At 39.3% G+C, this 23,038-nt stretch overlaps 1 protein-coding gene across 1 annotated transcript in view; it reads right to left on the bottom strand.

The window, feature by feature from the left end:
- LOC124596617 (thioredoxin-related transmembrane protein 1) overlaps positions 1-23,038 on the bottom strand; it is a 61,038-nt gene that overhangs the window by 30,315 nt on the left and 7,685 nt on the right. The window contains exon 2 of the mRNA XM_047135840.1: positions 502-663. Coding sequence (XP_046991796.1) covers positions 502-663 — 162 coding nt within the window. The remainder of the gene's footprint in view (positions 1-501; positions 664-23,038) is intronic.

Raw genomic sequence — 23,038 nt, 5'->3', positions numbered from 1 at the left:
CTCTTCATGATGATCGTTTCCCAACAGCAATGGCATTTTTCAATAAGATAATGAGCTATGTCCCAAGGCCAGGAATGTGATGGAGTGGTTCCAGTAACACAGTGGCAAGTCCCAATTGATGTGCTGGCCCTCCAACTCACCAATCTGAATCTGATCAAAAACACCTGGGATGTGATTGACTGTGGCATCAGATCTCATTGCCCCCCCCCCCCCCCTTCCCTAAACTTACAGGAGTTAGGTAACTTGGGTGTGCAGATGTGGTGCCAACTCCGTCCAGTCACCTGCCAAGGCCTCACTGCTTTCATGCCATGAGGCGTTGCCACTGTTATACGTGCCAAAGGTGGACATACCAGCTATTCAGTAGGTCATCATAATGTTCTGATCAGTGTGTACAATGAGATGCATAAGAATTCTAATACAACTGTAGCCAGAAACCAACTGTAGCCAGAAACCAACTGTAGCCTATTATTGAGGCACATTATGATAGTTTCAGCTACTCACTGGAAAATTGTAGGCAATGCAGTCACCATGAATCTCCCACTGAGGCCTGGTGAAGCTGTCACGTCCACCTGCCCAATAGATATGCCAAGGTCTTCACTCCATGTTGAAAATTCTTCCCAGGCAGGTTGGAGGGCCTTGCAGGCAGGGCACCAGGGCGCATAACTGGAATACAATACAAACTGAAATTAAGTATGAAATTTACTGACATAGTCAAATTTTAAAACACACAATGTTAATTAATCATTTATTCAGTCAACCAATCACTGTGTTTCAAAGTCCCATAGTGAAGAAGAGCTTTCAGGGATGTGGAACGAGTCAAGTTTTACATTAACGGGCAGAAGTAACTACTGCTTGCCATTTCTCTAAAGTATAGTAGCAACAATTTATTACTGGTGTTAATCTACTCATATTGATAATTATTGTAATTACTTGCAGTTTAATTTATATGTTTGTATTGGGAGGAAAATAGCTACTTCGAAAAAACCCACAGCTCCTTCTCCTCCTCTTCCTCCTCCTCCTCCTCCTCCTGTCAGCTGCTGTTAACATCTATACTTCACAGCAGTTTCGTACTTTACCTGTATACAGACTGCTGACAGTGGTTTGTGTAGGACTATCTAACAAAAAACATTGGAGTTCCATGGAATTTACATTCCCATGTCAAAATATTCTGATAAATTGTAAGAGTGGCCAATGAAGTATTCATCTACACTGTTTTTGAATATTTGGGGATTTTTCATTTTCTTTCCTGATGTCTGCTGGCAACTTTTGTATACTTTTGCACATGAATACAAAATTCTACTGTGAACCTTACAGAGGGATGCACAGTCAGTATAAAAATTACACTTCTCGTATTGGGATTGTGAATTTCAGAGTTCATTCTAACCAGAAAGCTACCTTTCCCAATGTCATCCTAATACCAAACCCCACACCATTTCCTAATACCCCCCCCCCCCTTGTTCCTTGTCTTCCTTTTCCTTTCCTCCCTCCCTCCATCTCTTATATGCTCTACGTACTGAACTACTTTCATCTTGTTACACAGCTGCTGAGTAATCTGCTGACAGACCTGCCTCACTCTATCCCTTTATCCCCTCCTTACCTTGTTCACCAGCCCACAAACTGCTTCCAATAATAGATAATCAAAAATCAGTCTCAATGTGCTAGTGTGTGTGTGTGTGTGTGTGTGTGTGTGTGTGTGTGTGTGTGTGTGTGTACACACATTTACTAGAAAAATGCTAGAGTTCAGCTTGTGTGAATACCATTCTCTGTTACGTTTTTCTATGCTTCACACATCTGTCCACTACGGTGAGTGATTGCCTTTCCTTTATTTTACAAATACCATTGGGGTATAAATCTACTTAGCATGTAAATTTAAGAATCCCTAGGTCTCTGAAGGGCCCCCTGTAAGGTGTCCATTGATCAACTTTACCCAGTATTCTAATTGTACTGTTCTGTAGAAATTAGCAGTCATACCCCACAAACTTATTCACAGGTTGCTATTGACTTTAAATATACAAAGTATACTACCAATCCTGTCTGCAGGTCAACACAAAGCACTTCTCCATATGCTGTTGCCACCTTGCTTATTATCCATCTGAATGTGCAGCACCTGATTAGTGGCCAAGATGTGGAACATTTATGCTAATGTCGCAGCCCAATGGCTCACAGAAAATGAACTGGTTATAAACCTTAAAGACTATGTATACTGTGAAACTTACTTGCAGATTAAAAATGTGGGACAGACCGGGATTCAAAACTGGCACTGTTAACTTTTTTGGGAATGTGCTCTCACAACTGAGCTATCCGAGCACAGCTCAAGACCCACCATCATGGTTTTACTGCCATGATATCTAATCTCCTACCCTCTGAACTTCACAGAAATTCTCCTGCGGATCTTGCAGGACTAACAACGCTGGGATAAAGTATATTGCAGAGATATACCCCATAATGGACACACCTTGAAAAAGGACCTTGGTATTTGGGTATAATGTTACTAGGAACTCTGCTCAAAAACCTAAATGATGTATGCAGTATTCAGAAACAAAGACAAGTCTCAGGATATGGTTTAGAAGGGGACAAAACAAGGCTGGAAGAAGTATAATCCACAAAATTATTTTGTACTACTGCACCTAATGAATTAAAATGGAAACAGCATATTAAACCTGCCTGTAAGAAACTCAGTTCTGCCATATTCATAATGAAGCGTCTACTGTAATATGAAAACAGCTTTTCAGCACAGTATATCAGGGACACACTGACCCATACCTTCAGTATGGAGTGGCACTGGGGTAAAGCAAACATTTAGGAAAACAAAGAGTATTTATACTGAAAAAATTTATTTTTAGAGAATTTCTCAAACATGAAGCTGCTTCAAAAATCTAGGTATCTTAACTGTCACATAAAACAATAAAATATATCACAAAAGATAGTTCAGGGTGGATTCCAAATTGTACTGTGCATACTCATGGAACACAGATGAATGAGATATGAAGCATACCCCACTGACTGCAAGTCGTTGAAATATGACCTTGGTACTTCGGCATCAAGTTACTAAGAAGCCTGCACAATAGTATACATGGTTCTTTGCAAAAATCAAACAATGGCAACTCCAGATGGTTCTTTGGAAAAATCAAACAATAGAAACTCCAGGTAGGAATATCCGCAATGTAGGAAAAATAGATTGCTACTTACCATAAAGAAGACACGTTAAGCTCCACTTCCTATAGCAGTCCCGTCACAGGTTTATACCCCATCATGGGCTGGGCCACTTGTGAAAGCAGCCACATGATTTATCAGCTCTGCTGCATTTTTTTATATAAGAGGTGGCGCCCCTCCACGCCCACACCGGCATGATGGCCAACACGAAAGGTCTACTGCCAGCTCTGCTGCAAACATTGCACAGCTTTTTATATTGGTATGACCACCAACCAGCTGTCCATCAGGATGAACGGCACTGCCAAACCATGGCCAAGAGCAAAGTAGACCACCATGTGGCACAACATGTAGCTGAACATGACATGCTTGATTTCAGTGGTTGTGTTACTACCCGAGTCATCTGGGTCCTCCTCTCCACCACCAGCTTTTCTGATCTGCGCATATGGGAGTTATCCTTACATCATATTCACTACTCCTGTAATTATCCTGCCTCAAGCTAGGGTATCATACTGTTCCACACCCTCCACCTAACAGTTTGCATCCCCTATATCTATCATCTCCCAATTCTCACCTTTCATGCTCTGTTTGCCGCCCTCTGGCGATGCACCCACCCATCTTTCTTTGCACTTTTTTTTTTTTGCTTTTCCCCCCACCTCCCTGTCCCACAACCTCCTTATGCTGTGCCAGTTGGCATTCTAGTCCATGCACACTCTGCCAGACAGCATCCCCCCCCCCCCCCCCCACCCACCCTCCATACACTACTATCCCTTCCCCTTCCCTGCCCCTATAGCTTGCTGCTTCCATCCGTCATGATAGTTGCATTCTGAACCGAGCTGCCATAGTTGGTTCTCAGGTGTGCACGAGGTGCGCTTGTTTGTGTGTATGAATGGTGTGTGTCTCTTTTGCTTATTAAGGCTGCGACTGAAAGCTTTGTGTAAGTGCCTTAATCATGTTTGCCCGCAACCTGTCTTCTTTACGGCAAGTAGCGATCTGTCTCTTCCTAGAATACTGATTCTTTTGAAAGTAGTTCAAAGACTAACTGGTGGAAAAGGAATTTTACAGCGTCAAAAAGAACCAATTAAATTAAACTAATATGTATTGTTCTTTGGAATCAATGGTGTTAAAGAGTATAATCAAAATAGTTGCTCCGTAGGAACTGAGCAATACTGAATGTCTTCAGTTTTCTGACATATCCTATATTACACGAACACTTGTTCACAATGTAATTCTGCAGAATGAAATAAAATTCAATTCAATTCAAATATGGAGCCTCATCCATTGTATGCACATTTATCTCTATTGATGGTACCTGTAAGCCATCTGTTTTGGAATTGCATCATCAGTTCTTGCAACACTAAGGGTTAAGCTGTTTGCTGTGAAGCATTTGTAAGCCTGTTCCATTATCCACTTGACTGTGTCCAGTATGGATGTGTGTGTCTCCTTTATCAATATAATTATGTCATCAGCAAAAATTACAGTTTTCGAAGAACAAGAGGATGTAGCCACAGTTTCAATATTTTAAAAAATGTAGTTGAGTACTTTAAGTTTTTATTTATTTGCATGTAGAAGTCTGAACTCCTGTTACACAATGAAATACCCACACCACAGTACCATTCCATGCCACAAGAGGAGTGAAAACAAAATGTCACTCCGGGGTTGGACATACAATGGTCTAGTTACACTGAATCATACTGAACATCAGTTATGCAAATAACCTCTTACAGGAAACATTCAGATGAAGACCACAGCATGTGTGGTGCTTCCACTAGCCTTCATAAGGAAAGTGGGAAATTAGAACCATAAGAAGTCAGAAAAGGAGATTCCTTATTAGCAAAACTTCTCAGCAGTCTTAGAGGTAGTTACAAAAGCCTGAAAATCAATTATTAAAAGATTAAAATAACATGCTATGAACACATTCAAATTCAATGAAAAATTATTCAACTTAAACAGTACTCTCGCACAAAGTAGATTTTTTTGTATTCAGAGCAACTGAAGGGAACACCTGGATGGGCACGAAAAATAAACAGAAGAGTAAATACGGTCGGAGTATGTTTGATAAATTACACAGTTTTAAAAAACTAAGTTCCAGAAGTGTCAGAAATAGGAAGTGAACAATACATGCACAATACCCATTTTGGCTTATTGTCGTAAGATAGAATTTTCATATGAAAACCATTCAAAAACTGAAGGGAATTACTAGCAAAGACAGAAAAAGGAACTAATGGGCCAGGGAAGACTCTGGATGATCAAGATTAACTATGACTGTAATGAAAATGAAATGGGTAGGATATGTAGTTGGGCAAATGGATGACAGATGGACCAAGGACACTCTCTGCTGGATTTCAAGAGATAAGATGGACAACTACTTAATGGAGGCTGGGAGATAACATCAGGGAGCATGCTGGAGCAACATGGCTAAACTTAGTTGAAGACCATAATTCATGGCAAGTCTAAGGCAAAACCTTTGTCTTATGGTGTAAGTCAAATGCCAAATATTGCAACAGACAACATTGGCAATAAAGAAAGGATAAGCATGGAAATGCAGTGCAAAAGAAAGAAATCCAGTACAAAAGAAAAAAATGGATGTACTCAATTTGGAACCGTCAAAACAAATGTAAAATTACCAAAGTTGCCAAGAGAATTTGATAAGTCCGAGTGGATGGAAAAATAAAATGGTGGATATTCTCCTCCCACTTCTGGTTTCTCAGGCAGTGGTAAAGGTATATATGGTATTGTTGTCAGGTTATGTAGTGACCAAGAGTAAAATTTATCTGGCAGCTTGGGAGCAGTATGGAAAAGTAAAACCTATACATTATGTACAGCAATCATGACTCACAGCTATGTGGAAGCCACCTGATTTTACACCCTTGAGTGCTCACTGCAAGGTGAGTGGCAGGTGATGTCACAGTTGTGTTGCTCAAGGTGGTGGTCTAGTATAGAGGTTGGCCGTCTGCTCTTGCCTGTTCACCCTGTGGGTGGACAGGTGGCCTTTCTTTCAGAAGGGTCCAAACAGGCACACAGGGGCAGGGATTTGCTAGTTATTGGGAGCTTCAACATTAGGCATATTATGGAGTGCTTAGGGAAACAGTGTTTAGGGCTGGAAAGAAAGCCAATGTGCATTCAGTACAACTGCTGAGAGTGGGGCTCATCAGAGATGTGGAGTAGGCCTTGCTTGCAGCTATCGAGTGTGCAGGGCCGCAGTCCTCTGCAAGAGGTCACTCACATCCCACCAGCGATGCCTGTTACTTGGGTTCTGAGGCTACTCTCAGTTCACACATGCAGCTGGCAGAAGTGATGGAGGCTGCCGCCTCTCATGTGAGGTGAAAGCAGAACTCTCAATTTGCATAATTTTTTCCAGAATTGTGTGGGTTCCTTTGGTTCCCAAAAACTTCAACAACTCTGTGACTGTCTTTGCTGCAGATGTCTGGATCTGCATTATTGGGTGGGAAATTTTAGGACTCCCCTTGATAGGTGAGGGGTGAACTACACTACTAGGCGGTAGTTTGAGTGTGACAGTGAAGTCATCTGGTAGTGTATAAGTGGTGTACATAATATCAAGTTAACTGTTAGGTGTTTTTACCAGCCACTTGATTCTACTGTGATAGCTTTAGTGTTATACACAGAGGTAGACAGTCTATAGCAGCACAGAAAAACTCATATCATGCAATAGTAGTCAGAGGTAACTTAACATACCATATATTGACTGGGACATCTATAGATTCGTTGTAGTCTTGTGATGTACTTCTGAATACATTTGCCGCCTCATGCATCTACTTTGACAGCCCACAAACAATGAAAATATTTTAGATCTTGTAGCTATAAACAGGCATAACCTCATAAAAGTCATCAGTATATTAGTATATAGAGAGGAATTAGTGACCACGATACCATAGCAACTCTGGTTACTAAAGCTAATAAAGCAATCAAGAAGGCTAGGAGAGTATTTCTCTAGAAAGAGTAGACAAGCAGTTGTCAGCACCCCACTTAGACAATGAACTGACATCTTTTAGTTCCAGTATGATGGACACAGAAGAATTATGGACAGCATTTAAATGAATTCAGATCTTGCTCTGAAGAGATATGTGCCGAGTCAGTGGATTAAGGACAGAAAATACCTACAGCGGTTTAACAACAAAATTCAGAAAATCCCGATGAAGCAAAAGCCACTGCACTTTTGGTTCAAAGAGAATGTGCAAATATCGACAGATGAAAATAAGTAGAGATTCGTGCTTCTGTAGAAAGATTGATGTGTGAAGCAGACAGCTACCACCATTATACCTTAGCAAAACAGCTTGCCTAGAACCCAAAATAATTCTGGTCCTACACAAAATCACTAAATGTCTAACGCTTCTGTTCAGTCACTCATTGACCAGTCTGGTATCGTAATAGCAAATAGTAAACAGAAAGACAGTTTCAAATTTCTCATTTAAGAAATCATTCACACAGAAGAATTGTACAAATGTACTGTCATTTGAACACTGCAGTATGGAGGACATTTTGATATGCATCCCTGGCACAGAGAAACAACTGAAAGGGTTGAAAACAAATAAGTCACCAGGTCCAGATGGATTTCCAATTCGGTTTTACAAAAGGTACTCTACGGTATTGGCCCCTTAATTATCTTGCATTTACCATGAATCTCTCACCCAGGGATAAATCCTAAGTGACTGGGAAAAGTGCAGATGACTGCTATAAATAAGAAGAGTAAAAGAACGGACTCACAAATTTAAAGCCCAATATCCTTAATGTCTTTAAATGCAAACAAGAAAACAGAAGAAGCCTTTACACGTACCATTAAGACTAAATTAAACATGAATAGTGCAATATTGTAAAAGCTGACAAGGATAATACAACTGTTGTAATGAACAGACCAGCATACATAGAAAAAACTTTAGACTTCTTCCAAACCAACAACATACTAGAAATACATAAAGACCAAACAGCCAGAATACAAAAAAGAAATTAAACACACTTCTAACATCAACTTTCTACTCACCATCCAAGAAGCAAGAAACATTGCAACAATGAGCCCACAAGCACTTTGCCTTAGATCACAACCAAGATACACAAAAATGGAACCCCCATCAGGCCTTTAGTGAACTGTAGGAACAGCCCAACATTCAAACTCAACAAAATGCTCTTCAGAATTCTCAAAGCAGCATACATATTCAATAATGAGAGACCACTTAAAAACACAGCAGAATTTTCACAACATGTCAAAAGCATAGAAATACTTGACGGAGCCACACTTGCCTCATTTGACATACACAACCTTTATTCCTTTGTGCCAATAGATCACACACTACAGATAATCAGTGCCAACCTGCAAAAGCACAAAAAATCCATTCGACTAACATTACTGAACTAATGGACCTGCTTGAATTCACACTTTCACAAACTATTTTAAATTTAACAATAAAATCTACAAACAGATGGTCTTGCAATGGGCTCGAATCTTTCCGGATTGCTAGCATAAATATTTATAAGTAACTTAGAAGACAAAATCCTGAATTCCAATCACCACCTCCTCAAAAATATCATTTACTGCTACAGATATGTAGATGATACCATTATTTTAATCAAAGACACTAAAGATGACATCAGTGAGTTGAACCAGTTATTCGACAACTCCCATGAAAACATAAAATTCATAGTTGAACAACAAACAGATGACAGTATAAATTTCTTAGACCTTACCATTAGAATAAAGAACGACAGACATAAGTTTGAAATTTATCTGAAGCCTATCACAACATACACTACAATCCACAACTCCTCTTGTCACCCCACAGCCCACAAAATGGCAGTATTCTGGTACATGATTGATAGAGCTATCCAACTACCACTCTCTGAAGCATTGGAGGGCAGCGTGTAGGGTAAAAATCGTAGAAGGAGACCAAGAGATGAACACACTAAGCAGATTCAGAAGGATGTAGGTTGCAGTAAGTACTGGGAGATGATGAAGCTTGCACAGGATAGAGTAGCATGGAGAGCTGCATCAAACCAGTCTCAGGACTGAAGACCACAACAACAACATAGCAGCTCCACAGTAGACACCCTAAAACACTCAATAATGGCAAAGCAATCACAACACGAAAGACAAAAGAAAATAACATCTTACATACAATCCCCTTTCTAGGTAACATTTCATATCAGACTGCCAAGTATATCCATTACCACAGGCAACAAGATTGGACAGAGGCTACCCCACAACATCAGCACATGAAACCCACTTCATCACATAGGTGTGTGCAAAATTGAATGTTTGGACTGTGACTATTCTACATAGCTAGACAGGCAGATCATTTGACATTAGATTCAAAGAACACATTAAAAAACAAAAAATACCACACACCAGCAATAGCCGCCCACCTGCATGAAACAAAACACCATGTTAACATCACAAGTATCAGCATCCTAAACATCCAATCAAAAGGCAGAAAACTAGACATCCTTGAAACCCTCCAAATATACAAACACCAAACAAAACAACCAGAATCCATCTTAAATGACAATATTTAAAATAGTATCATCTCTGTTTTCAGCAACTGCCTACATCATTAAAATCACACACACACACACACACACACGGCTGGAGTGGCCAAGTGGTTCTAGGCGCTTCAGTCTGGAACCGCGCAACTGCTACACTGCATGCCTTGGGCATGCATGTGTGTGATGTCCTTAGGTTAGTTAGGTTTAAGTAGGTCTAAGTTCTAGGGGACTGATGGCCTCAGATGTTAAGTCCCTAGTGCTCAGAACCATTTGCAATCACACACACACACACACACACACACACACACACACACACACACACACACACACCTTATAATTTACCATAAATATTTAGTTATGTTACCATGACAGCTGCCAAGAGTACATGAGATTGACATCTTTTACATATGAATCATCACACCAACAGCTTGTACCCCTTGTCAGCTTGAAACTATATCTATATCAACTACTGGCACAGACTGTACATCCATCTGCATATTTTAAAGCATTAACCAATGTATTACCCCAACCTTTAGGCAATTGTTACATGTAACAGATGTAATCTTAAGACTACTTGCCATGTAAAGTTCGCTCTCATTCAATCACTCTTTCCAACCCCTCTCCCCCTCACACTTTCTTTTTCTCTCTCTCTTCCTCTTCCTCTGCCTTTCATATCTATTTACTAATCCCAATCAACATTGTTATTTATGTACTATTTTACCACTGTAGCCAATATAATTATTGTACCTAAAGTTTTTAACATTTCACCCAATTGTATAAACAAGTATGAAGTTTAAGCTATTTTAAGTTGTCAAAATCTGATTTATATACCACTTGACGTATTTATTCTAATGCATGTATTCGACATCTCAAAACAAACACCTCCAAATCCTTAAAAAATTATTCTGTAATAATGTTCTTACTGTTACGATGTATATTCTTTGTACTTTGTGATAATGTTTCACTTCTGCTATACGATCCTTGCACCCAATAGTTTCCAGACACCATATTTGTTTACAAAGTATGACACTACACATGTTATGCGTTCCAACAGTGAAAGGAACCTGTGACCACTGGAGGTACTCTTTTTTACTTATTTTATGTTTACCGTTAGATATACATTTAATTTTTTGTCAAAAGAAACCCAAAACTATATTCTGAAATAGTATTTTGTTTTCTCCACTAGACAGTGCCCCAAGTTACTCCAAAAAATCGTAACACAACTCACACACAAATGTCATACTAACAAATGTAAATCCACCTGATGATGAAGGTTTAAACCTTTGAAACGCGTCGTGGAGATAAATAAACAGTGACTGGGAACAATAAACTTGTTATTTCATTTAATTTAATCCTTAACATCAGTTTGCTGCAGAATTCTTGAATAATTCTCAGTTTGAATATAATACATTTCCTTGAGACATTAATTCTTTTTTTCACAAATCAGCACAATTTTAGAGAGCATCCCTCGTGCAAAACTCAGTTTGCCCTTTTCTCACAATATTCTACAAACCATGGATGATGGGCAACAGCCACATTCCATATTCCTAAATTTCCATGAAGCATTTGAAACGGTGCCACACTGCTGACTGTTAATGAAGGTACAAACATGCGGAATATATTCCCAGATATGAGCATCGCCCGAAGACTTCTTAAGTAATGGGACCGAGTATGTCATCCTCGATGGTGAGTGTTCATCAGAGTCAAGGGTACATGAGTGCTATAGGGAAGTGCGATAGGACCGTCATTGTTTTCTATGTTCATAAATGATCTGGCAGACAGGGTGAGCAGCAATCTGCAGCAGTTTGCTGATGATGCTGTGCTGTATGGGAAAATTGTCTCTGAGTGACTGTTGGAGGATAAAAGATGACTGACACAATTTCCAGTTGGTGTGATGAATGGCAGCTAGCTCTGAATGTGGAAAAAATGTAAGATGAATAGAAAATGCAGAAAAACAAACCCATAATGTTCAAATACATCATTAGTAGTGTGCTGCTTGACAGTCACATACATGTGTAATACTGCACAATATGAAATTGATTAAGCATATGAGGATTGTAGTAGGGAAGGCATATGGTCGACTTCAGTTTATTGGGAGAATTTTAGGAAAGTGTGTTTCATCTGTACAGGAGACTACTACATATTGGACACTGGTACGATGCAGCCTTGAGTACTGTTTGAGAGTTTGGATTCAGAGATGAGTTAGTAGAGTTCTTAATAGTAGGTTTGAACAACACTCAAGTATAGAAGAGATACCTTATGAACTCAAATGGGAGTACCTGGAGGGCAGGTAATGTTCTTTTCTAGAAATGCTATTGAGAAAATCTGGAGACCTGGCATGAAGCTGAATCCCCAACAATTCTACTGCTGCCAAACTATATTTCACTTAAGGACTACAAAGGTAAGATTACACACATTAGGACTCGTACGCAGGCATATAGATAGCCATTTTTCCCCTCACTATCTGTAAGTGGAACAAGAAAGGAAATGACCAGAAGTGGTATGGTGGCTTGCAGAGTATATATGTATTCATTCAAGCAGCTTCTTATTTGGCAGTATGTAGCTGATACAACATTGATCCAACCTTTCAGATACAGGAATGTTCAAGGTGGTCACAAGGGATAAAAAATAAAACTACTTCAGAAAATGTTACATAGTAATTATGCCAATCCTTGGTGTTTAACTTCAAAGATAAGTATAAGTATGTTTCATATTACAAGGAGGAAGGAGGCAGTAAGGAGAAGGATAATTTTCAAATGTCACTGTCTTTTAATCCACAACAAAAACTTTTGTATTGGACAGTAATTTGGATACCATGCCCAGCCGATTTATCTATTTGGATGAAGGGTCAGAGATACTCAGACTCCATACTATGGCTGCAGCTCATTTCCATGGAGGGCAGGGCAGGTGAAATTGCTAGTAAGCACCAGTGTCTCTTTCTTGTCCTGCAATTCTCAATATTCTCTGCAACCTCTGTCCGATGTGCACAATTCAGAGCGAGTGACTTTGTCTGCATTTACTATTTTTGATTCTAATTGCTCCATCATTGACAATGGGAACAGTCTCTATGTTCCAGCAGTGTCTGCATCATGACCAGTGCAGGTGATCATAAACTGTGTTGCACCAACACTGAGCAATATAGAAAAAATAACGCAAATAACAATACATAAAGATAATGAGCTGATATGCCACGACACTGTTTTACCATTATTTGCAATGGTATAACAGACATATCTTAACACCCATTTTATCAAGTACATTCACTACACAGAAAAATGAAGATTCTGAGATGATCACAATCAAAAAACCAGGGAAACAGGCAAAATGTGTACATGAACACCAAATAGATTTTCAACTGCCACAGCACTAAAATCATTTATTCACACAGGTTACCAGTTTCAGCAATTCTCTGTTGCCATCTTCGGATCTGTACAAGATTGGATTGAAAATGCTAGGATACATCAAGTAACATAACAAAACACATAATTATAGCCAAGATTTGAAATACATGGAATAGCTACTTGCCTATGTTTACATCACAACACAATCTTCCCCTTTTGTACAGTAAATAGTGTTGTACAATATATATCCATGTTGGTATCATGAGCTATAACAGAAGTCACCGTGTCAATTTTAAAACAACAGCTATGTACACACATTATTGTGCCAATTACAAGTGCTCACAGTCATCATCACTTTACAACTGACAGATCTCAGTATAAACCTCCGTGATACCCGAGTACATCAGACGGTGCAGTGGTAGTATGAATCAGCACTATCATCATCTCACATTACCTTAGATTAAGACATAAATCTACTATTCCATACAATTACATATGCCTGAATTATCATTATAACATATAAGTCATATTAGTATTGTACAGCAAAAAAAGGGCATGAAAAATCACTTGCAACATTCACAAAACATAATTTATACGCAAAACCTTTTTATATTGTTTTAGAAACTTTTTAAAAACATTTTATAGAAATTCTTAACCAAACTTCACCTTTATACAAAATAATGAACAAATCACTTAAAAGCCCTCTATGAACATCTATCCAGGAATATCTCGATATTTACAGGCACCTGATGCCTATGTCCAATCTCATTGCCTGATATCTGGGTGAACATTCTTCCAAACTTTATGACCAATGTATAATTATTAAACCATATGAGATTGCTATTGGTCTTAAACTGAGCCCATGAGCTAGCATTACCAGCTCACTCTTACATATGCCTGTGCCAGAACAAATATATTCGTGTGATGTTCACCCTAGATGCCCTCTTGCAACAGAATATGGCCAGTGTCCAGATCATTATAGCTTAAAACAGAGTTTTACAACAAATCCTTAAGACAAATTTTCATATAGAATTACATTATATGCCAACCTTTATCTAAAAAACTATTTGAAAAATATTTATAATTTTTTTCACAATGCTTAATATCAAATTACATAAGACAAACCTAAAATTGTTGGTAGACATTGGGTAATAAGTTCTCAACTAGGCGTCAAATGACTTATTTTTGTATACAAGCTCATAAAAACAGCATGTTTGCTGACAAGAATATGAAATATTAGTTGTTTCTCTGTTGGTAAACACACACAGTATATGTTTTTCAGGTAAAAAATATTATAGTTTATTAACTGCACATTTGATTTCAAGGATTTATGGATGTTATAAAATTAGGTCACATATGGCATTACAAGACATATGATTTTTTAAAGTTTTAGCTTTATCTTACGTAATTTTATATTACGAATTGTTAAAAAATTTTAGAAATATTTTTGAAAAGTTTTTTAAAGAACATTGGCATATAACATAATTCTGTATGAAAATTTGTCTTAAGGATTTGTTGTTCAAATGGCTCTAAGCACTATGGGACTTAACAACTGAGGTCATCAGTCCCCTGGACTTAGAACTACTTAAACCTAACTAACCTAAGGACACCACGCACATCCATGCCAGAGACAGGATTCGAACCTGTGACCGTAGCAGCAGCATGATTCTGGACTGAAGCACCTAGAACCACTCAGCCACAGTGGCCGGCAAGAATTTGTTGTAAAAATGTTTTTTAAAATTATTATGATCTGGACACTGGCCACATTCTGTTACATGATTGCATAACACAAACTCCCCCCCCCCCCCCCCCCCCCTCTCTCTCTCTCTCTCTCTCTCTCTCTCTCTCTCTCTCTCTCTCTCTCCCCCCCCCCCCCCTCTCCTGGCACAGGCATATGTAAAAGTGAGTTGGTAATCAAACAATGAAAACTCCATGTAGGGTGTAGGAGTATCAATAATGTTGCAAAAAGATATATTGCTACTTACCGGAAAAATAACATGCTAAGTTGCCGACAGGCACAGTTAAGTTTGGTTAAGAATATTTAAAAATTGTTTTTTAAAAATTTCTAAAATGATATAAAAACATTATTTTAATAGATCATGTTTTAGGACTATTTCACACGAGTTTACAGGCAGTTTTTTTTACAAAGTACAGAATGACGACTTGGCTTATGTATTATAATGATAATGAGGGCATATGTAATTACACTGAATAGTAGATCCATGTCTTAATCTAATGTGAGATGATAATATTGATTCATACTACCACTGTACCATGTAAACATACATCTGTTGTTATTCCATGTGTTGCGAGTGTGTGTGCTGCTACGTTAGTTGCTGTATACCACGGTTTTCAGTTCCATCCTTCTGTGGAGCCAAAGATGGCAACAGAGAATTGCCAAAACTGGCAATCTATATGAAATTATTTTATCAATCCTCGCACATGAAATTTTATTCGGTTTTCATAATACTACAGATTGCTCTTATGCTGACGATGTCAGAAATGTCTGTGCAAATGTTTACATGTTGTCCATTGTGATCTGACAATTATTAATAAATTACATATTCATTCCACAATACTGGAACATCTTTGGCGAAAGACGATCACTAGATGAGTTGAGTCCATTCACCATATAATGTAGGTTTTTAGCAGTAAATACACACACAAAAAAGATTTGGAATATGGTAGCGAAGCTTCAAAATACACATTTACATTTATATTATGTACTCTGAAAGACACTTTACAATGTGGTGGCTAGAATATTTGCTGCCACCATCAAACTTCAATGATACATTTGCATATGGTATGTGGAAAGGGCAACTGTCAAGCCTCTGTTACCTCAAGTGCGTATGATTCCACAGTCATCGGCAATATTGATATACTTGAGAAGATAAACAGTGTTTGACTTTCTGCAATGTGCATTAATGGAGTTTTATTATTAAAACTTTCTGAGGTTATTAATAATATGTCTTTCGGTCACAATAAAATGTTCTAGGCTATTATGTTATGGTTGAATGAATTTCGCATTAAAACACAACATTTTTATACCCATCTGAGGAGGACATTTTCTTGGAGTGTCTGATTCACACCCTGACTCGCAACTCACTACAGCAAAATTACACTTATGCAAACTCACAGTGAAAATAATCCCTTTGTGTGTTAATTCAAAGTGGTTTCAGATCAAAAATGGTGACTGTTCTTTTAGACATGTCCAAAGGAACAGACACCACGTGTATATAATTACGCAAAGGACAGTGAATGAGCTCTTCAGTACAGACGTACACCAGGTTCGAATTTTTTTCGGGAATCGGCAAAACACCGTGAGTAATGTGGATAATGGGCAAGGGGCACTACATTAGTAGCGTGTGGATGAGTTGAGAATTTGTGTGTGGTGGGAAGCGCGCTGGGGTAGTCGGCAGTTGTGATGACCAGTGCATCCGGATGACTTACTGATCAGAGAAATGCCTAGTATGCACAAGACCTAGGCTCAAGTCCCAGTCCGGCATAAAGTTTCAATTTTCCCCACTGATTTAAATCAGCACCCACTGGTAGCGAATGTCTTTAATTCCTCTGTTTCTTAAAATGTATTATGTATCATTTTGGAAAAATGAAGACAAATTAAAACTTAAGATCTTAATCTAATGTTGGATAGTAATGACAGTATATTTCAAACTGCTGGGAATTCATGTAGACCAAGAGAAAGATTATGAGAAGCTTTTAAAGTAACTGAATTCTCCTGTTTTGCATCCAGCCAGTTGTCTAACTGAAGAGATGATGAAACTTCCAGGCAGATTAAAACTGTGCGCACACAGTTTTAATCTGCCATGAAGCTTCATATCAGTGCACTCTCCACGGAAGAGTGAAAATTTCATTTTGGAAAAATTCAGGCTATGGCTAATCTCCCCCCCCCCCCCCATGAACCATGGACCTTGCCGTTGGTGGGGAGGCTTGCGTGCCTCAGCGATACAGATAGCCGTACTGTAGGTACAACCACAACGGAGGGGTATCTGATGAGAGGCCAGACAAACGTGTGGTTCCTGAAGAAGGGCAGCAGCCTTTTCAGTAGTTGCAGGGGCAACAGTCTGGATGATTGACTGATCTGGCCTTGTAACAATAACCAAAACGGCCTTGCTGTGCTGGTACTGCGAACGGCTGAAAGCAAGGGGAAACTACAGCCGTAATTTTTCCCGAGGGCATGCAGCTTTACTGTATGATTAAATGATGATGGTGTCCTCTTGGGTAAAATATTCTGGAGGAAAAATAGTCCCCCATTCCGATCTCCGGGCGGAGACTACTCAAGAGGAGGACGTTGTTATCAGGAGAAAGAAAACTGGCGTTCTACGGATCGGAGCGTGGAATGTCAGATCCCTTAACCGGGCAGGTAGGTTAGAAAATTTAAAAAGGGAAATGGATAGGTTAAAGTTAGATATAGTGGGAATTAGTGAAGTTCGGTGGCAGGAGGAACAAGACTTCTGGTCAGGTGACTACAGGGTTATAAACACAAAGTCAAATAGGGGTAATGCAGGAGTAGGTTCAATAATGAATACGAAAATAGGAATGCGAGTAAGCTACTACAAACAACGTAGTGAACGCATTATTGTGGCCAAGATAGATACAAAGCCCACAACTACTACAGTAGTACAAGTTTATATGCCAACTAGCTCTGCAGATGACGAAAAAATTGAAAAAATGTATGATGAAATAAAAGAAATTATTCAGATAGAGAAGGGAGACGAAAATTTAATAGTCATGGGTGACTGGAATTCGAGTATAGGAAAAGGGAGAGAAGGAAACATAGTAGGTGAATATGGAATGGGGGTAAGGAATGAAAGAGGAAGCCGCCTGGTAGAATTTTGCACAGAGCACAACTTAATCATAGCTAACACTTGGTTTAAGAATCATGATAGAAGGTTGTATACATGGAAGAACCCTGGAGATACTAAAAGGTATCAGATTGATTATATAACAGTAAGACAGAGATTTAGGAACCAGGTTTTAGATTGTAAGACATTTCCAGGGGCAGATGTGGACTCTGACCACAATCTATTGGTTATGACCTGTAGATTAAAACTGAAGAAACTGCAAAAAGGTGGGAATTTAAGGAGATGGGACCTGGATAAACTGAAAGAACCAGAGGTTGTACAGAGTTTCAGGGAGAGCAAACGGAACAATTGACAGGAATGGGGGAAAGAAATACAGTAGAAGAAGAATGGGTAGCTTTGAGGGATGAAGTAGTGAAGGCAGCAGAGTATCAAGAAGGTAAAAAGACGAGGGCTAGTAGAAATCCTTGGGTAACAGAAGAAATATTGAATTTAATTGATGAAAGGAGAAAATATAAAAATGCAGTAAATGAAGCAGGCAAAAAGGAATACAAACGTCTCAAAAATGAGATCAACAGGAAGTGCAAAATGGCTAAGCAGGGATGGCTAGAGGACAAATGTAAGGATGCAGAGGCTTATCTCACTAGGGGTAAGATAGATACTGCCTACAGGAAAATTAAAGAGACCTTTGGAGATAAGAGAACCACTTGTATGAACATCAAGAGCTCAGATGGAAACCCAGTTCTAAGCAAAGAAGGGAAAGCAGAAAGGTGGAAGGAGTATATAGAGGGTCTATACAAGGGCGATGTACTTGAGGACAATATTATGGAAATGGAAGAGGATGTAGATGAAGATGAAATGGGAGATACGATACTGCATGAAAAGTTTGACAGAGCACTGAAAGACCTGAGTCGAAACAAGGCCCCCGGAGTACACAACATTCCATTGGAACTACTGATAGCCTTGGGAGAGCCAGTCCTGACAAAACTGTACCATCTGGTGAGCAAGATGTATGAAACAAGCGAAATACCCTCAGACTTCAAGAAGAATATAATAGTTCCAATCCCAAAGAAAGCAGGTGTTGACAGATGTGAAAATTACCGAACAATCAGTTTAATAAGCCACAGCTGCAAAATACTAACACGAATTCTTTACAGACGAATGGAAAAACTAGTAGAAGCCGACCTCGGGAAAGATCAGTTTGGATTCCGTAGAAATACTGGAACAGGTGTGGCAATACTGACCTTACGACTTATCTTAGAAGAAAGATTAAGGAAAGGCAAACCTAAGTTTCTAGCATTTGTAGACTTAGAGAAAGCTTTTGACAATGTTGACTGGAATACTCTCTTTCAAATTCTAAAGGTGGCAGGGGTAAAATACAGGGAGCAAAAGGCTATTTACAATTTGTACAGAAACCAGATGGCAGTTATAAGAGTCGAGGGGTATGAAAGGGAAGCAGTGGTTGGGAAGGGAGTAAGACAGGGTTGTATCCTCTCCCCGATGTTATTCAATTTGTATATTGAGCAAGCAGTAAAGGAAACAAAAGAAAAATTCAGAGTAGGTATTAAAATCCATGGAGAAGAAATAAAAACTTTGAGGTTCGCCGATGACATTGTAATTCTGTCAGAGACAGCAAAGGACTTGGAAGAGCAGTTGAACGGAATGGATGGTGTCTTGAAGGGAGGATATAAGATGAACATCAACAAAAGCAAAACAAGGATAATGGAATGTAGTCGAATTAAGTCGAATGATGTTGAGGGTATTAGATTAGGAAATGAGACACTTAAAGTAGTAAAAGAGTTTTGCTATTTGAGGAGCAAAATAACTGATGATGGTCGAAGTAGAGAGGATATAAAATGTAGACTGGCAATGGCAAGGAAAGCGTTTCTGAAGAAGAGAAATTTGTTAACATCGAGTATAGATGTAAGTGTCAGGAAGACGTTTCTGAAAGTATTTGTATGGAGTGTAGCCATGTATGGAAGTGAAACATGGACGATAAATAGTTTGGACAAGAAGAGAATAGAAGCTTTCGAAATGTGGTGCTACAGAAGAATGCTGAAGATTAGGTGGGTAGATCACATAACTAATGAGGAAGTATTGAATAGGATTGGGGAGAAAAGAAGTTTGTGGCACAACTTGACTAGAAGAAGGGATCGGTTGGTAGGACATGTTCCGAGGCATCAAGGGATCACCAATTTAGTATTGGAGGGCAGCGTGGAGGGTAAAAATCGCAGGGGGAGACCAAGAGATGAATACACTAAGCAGATTCAGAAGAATGTAGGTTGCAGTAGGTACTGGGAGATGAAGAAGCTTGCACAGGATAGAGTAGCATGGAGAGCTGCATCAAACCAGTCTCACGACTGAAGACCACAACAACATGGCTAATCCATGTCTCCGAAATTTTCTTTCTTCTAGGAGTGCTAGTTCTGCAAGGTTTGCAGTGCAGGAGAGCTTCTGTGAAGTCTGAAAGGTAGGAGACACGGTAAAGGCAGAACTGAAGCTGTGAGGACAGGTCGTGAGTCATGCTTGTGCAGCTCAGTCAGGAGAACACTTGCCCGTGAAAGGCGTCATATGGCCAACACAGTCTCGGCACGCCTGCAGAAATTCAAATGGGTGGTTCTCTGCCACCCTCCATACAGTCCAGACCTCTCTCCCTGTGATTACACCATTTTTGGTCCCTTAAAAAGGCTCTGAGGGGCAAATGATTCACTTCGGACGACAATGTCCAGCTGTACGTGCAGAACTGGTTCACACCACAGCCCCAGGAAATTTATGAGACAGCCATTCATTGCCTTGTGTCACAGTGGGACAAGTGTCTCAACAGACAGGGTCAATACTTCTAACATACAGGTACTGGTTTCTGTAATTATGCCTCTGGCCCTTATGGATAAATCTCACATATGATAAAAATAGCTGCTACAATATATATTTACTTGCAAGTGAGTGTAAAATATCACTGCCTTGAATCATGAAGCACACACAGATGAACTGGGTTCACAATAGAGGCTTTTATGTCTGGATCAGACAGTTTATATCTTCTCCACGGTTCCTGACTGAGGCACTACGTTGTACTTGTAGCCTTTGAATTCTTAAGCTGTGGAGCAACCAAGCTAATAAATGAAAATTAGAACCAGAAATCTCAGTTTTTAACATTGAGCACATTGCCCATAATATTGTGTTGCCTTCAATGTCAGAAAATATGCCATCCCATAATAATTCACACACAATATCTTAGCGAGGACTACCATAATGGTAATATTATTCACATGGCAGTCCCCACTAATATTCTGCCTCCAAAAGATGTATATTACATTCTTTCCAACATTGAAGGCAAGCCCAATCTGCCCACTCCTCCAATCACATTATTGTCAGTTTCAAATTAACCAGTTCCTGCAAAGCTGGAGGAAGATAATGAAATTGTACTCCATCAATGAACACTGATTAGGAATGTTAACTGGTGACATAATACAATCAATTGCAATAGCTAACTAAAGTCATATTATCACAGGTACGCCATGGAAATCATTCCCTTGTTAAAATCTCTAGGGGAAGCCTCTCTCCAGTTCAGTATGACGAACAGAATAATAGCCGCCATAGCTTCTGTAAAAGCTGATGAATTTAGTTATCATCTATATGTTTGTTGTTCGTGCTGCTGCTGGTGGACACAGAGCATTTGTAATAACATAGCTAAACTTTAAGACTTTGTGAATGCTCTGCAATTAATCCCATGTTTGTAGTTGGTTTTTATCAACAAATAGGAGTTTTGAAATCAGGTCATTCTTTAGGAAACACCCTCTATAAGGTGGTGTTTGCATAGGAATAATTTTATTATTGTCTTCTCCATCAGGGTAACGCTTTCAAGGGTTGTACCCATACTGGAAGCAACTAGTTGAGTTTTCTGGATTCCAACATCCAAACACAGGTTAGCTGACAATGCACTTCTGGTGATTACTATGCAACCAGTGTGGGGCACACTACAATAACTGGTTAACAACATGTGGTCCTCCACTGGTTTCATGGGAGAACAGATTACCTCCTTTCAAGTGTCAGGGCAGTTGCCAGCCAGGTTTTATTAAAATCAGCCATGAGGATTTCCTTTTAGTCTACTTTTTACATTCCATAGCACCAACATTGATGAGATCACTGCTTGGTGGAGTCTTCAGTGACTCTCACCAAACAGAATCCAGTAACCAAATGAAAAGTTGCAGTTTTAATCCTCAACGAAAACAATTTTAGGCAAAATAATTTAATTGGGTAGATAAAAAATCTACTCACCAAGCAGCAGCAGAATATACACATAAAAGAAGGTTATAATTAGGCAATCTTTTGGAGTCAGTGGCTCCTCCTCCAGGCAGAAGGGCTGGAGGGGAAGGAAGAGAAGTGAAGGAAAAGGACTAGAGAGGTCTAGGAAAAAAAGTAGATTTCGGGTACGACATCCAGAATCACAGGCCCGTAGAGAGTTACTGCACGGGATGAGAAGGAAAGACTTCTTTCTACCCCTTTTCCTACACTTCTCCAGTCCTTTTCCTTCACCCCTCTTCCTTCCCCTTCAACCCTTCTGCCTGAAGGAGGAACCATCGGCTCCAAAAGCTTGCCTAATTATAACCTTTTATGTATGCGTTCTGCCACCGCTTCGTGAGTAGATTTTTCATCTATACAATTAAATTAGTTTTAATCTTCAGTAGTATTTGAAAAAAAAGTTGCAGCTGTTCCTTTCCATTTATTCCACATAGTGACAGAAAGGTGGTGGTGATTGAAGTTCTCTATCATTGTCTGGAGTTCTACATTTGAGATACTTTTACTTCAGCATAAATGTTACTGGCTGGTTGATTAATGGAACCAACTACTAGGTCATCAGTCCCTTTTTTCTAGAACAGACAGGTTTATGTGGCTAAATCAGATATGGTCTACCAAAGGTCAACCAAGACTAGATAAAGGGGCAGAAAAGATGAAAGGGAGGCACAGGAAGAAAGGTAGGCAAGGTGCCCCATCTAGGGAGCAGCCAGAAGCCCACAAAAGCAGACAGCAATGAGGGGACATACATTCCCCACCCCACCACCACTTACCAGAGGTACTCCACTCAGAAATTGCCAAGCCAAGACTAACAATGCAGGCAGGGAGAGAGAAGCACAGGCAGACTGGCAAAATTGATGTCAGCTATAATGAAGCGATGCAATGTTTTTATTTTGTGCTTTATTATCATAAACATAATGTAAAAAGTTTTTGTTTTCA

This window comes from Schistocerca americana, chromosome 2, assembly GCF_021461395.2.
Source record: "Schistocerca americana isolate TAMUIC-IGC-003095 chromosome 2, iqSchAmer2.1, whole genome shotgun sequence".
NCBI lineage: Eukaryota > Metazoa > Arthropoda > Insecta > Orthoptera > Acrididae > Schistocerca > Schistocerca americana.
Note: the sequence above shows the minus strand (reverse complement) of the source record. Positions and strands in the feature narration are given on the sequence as shown.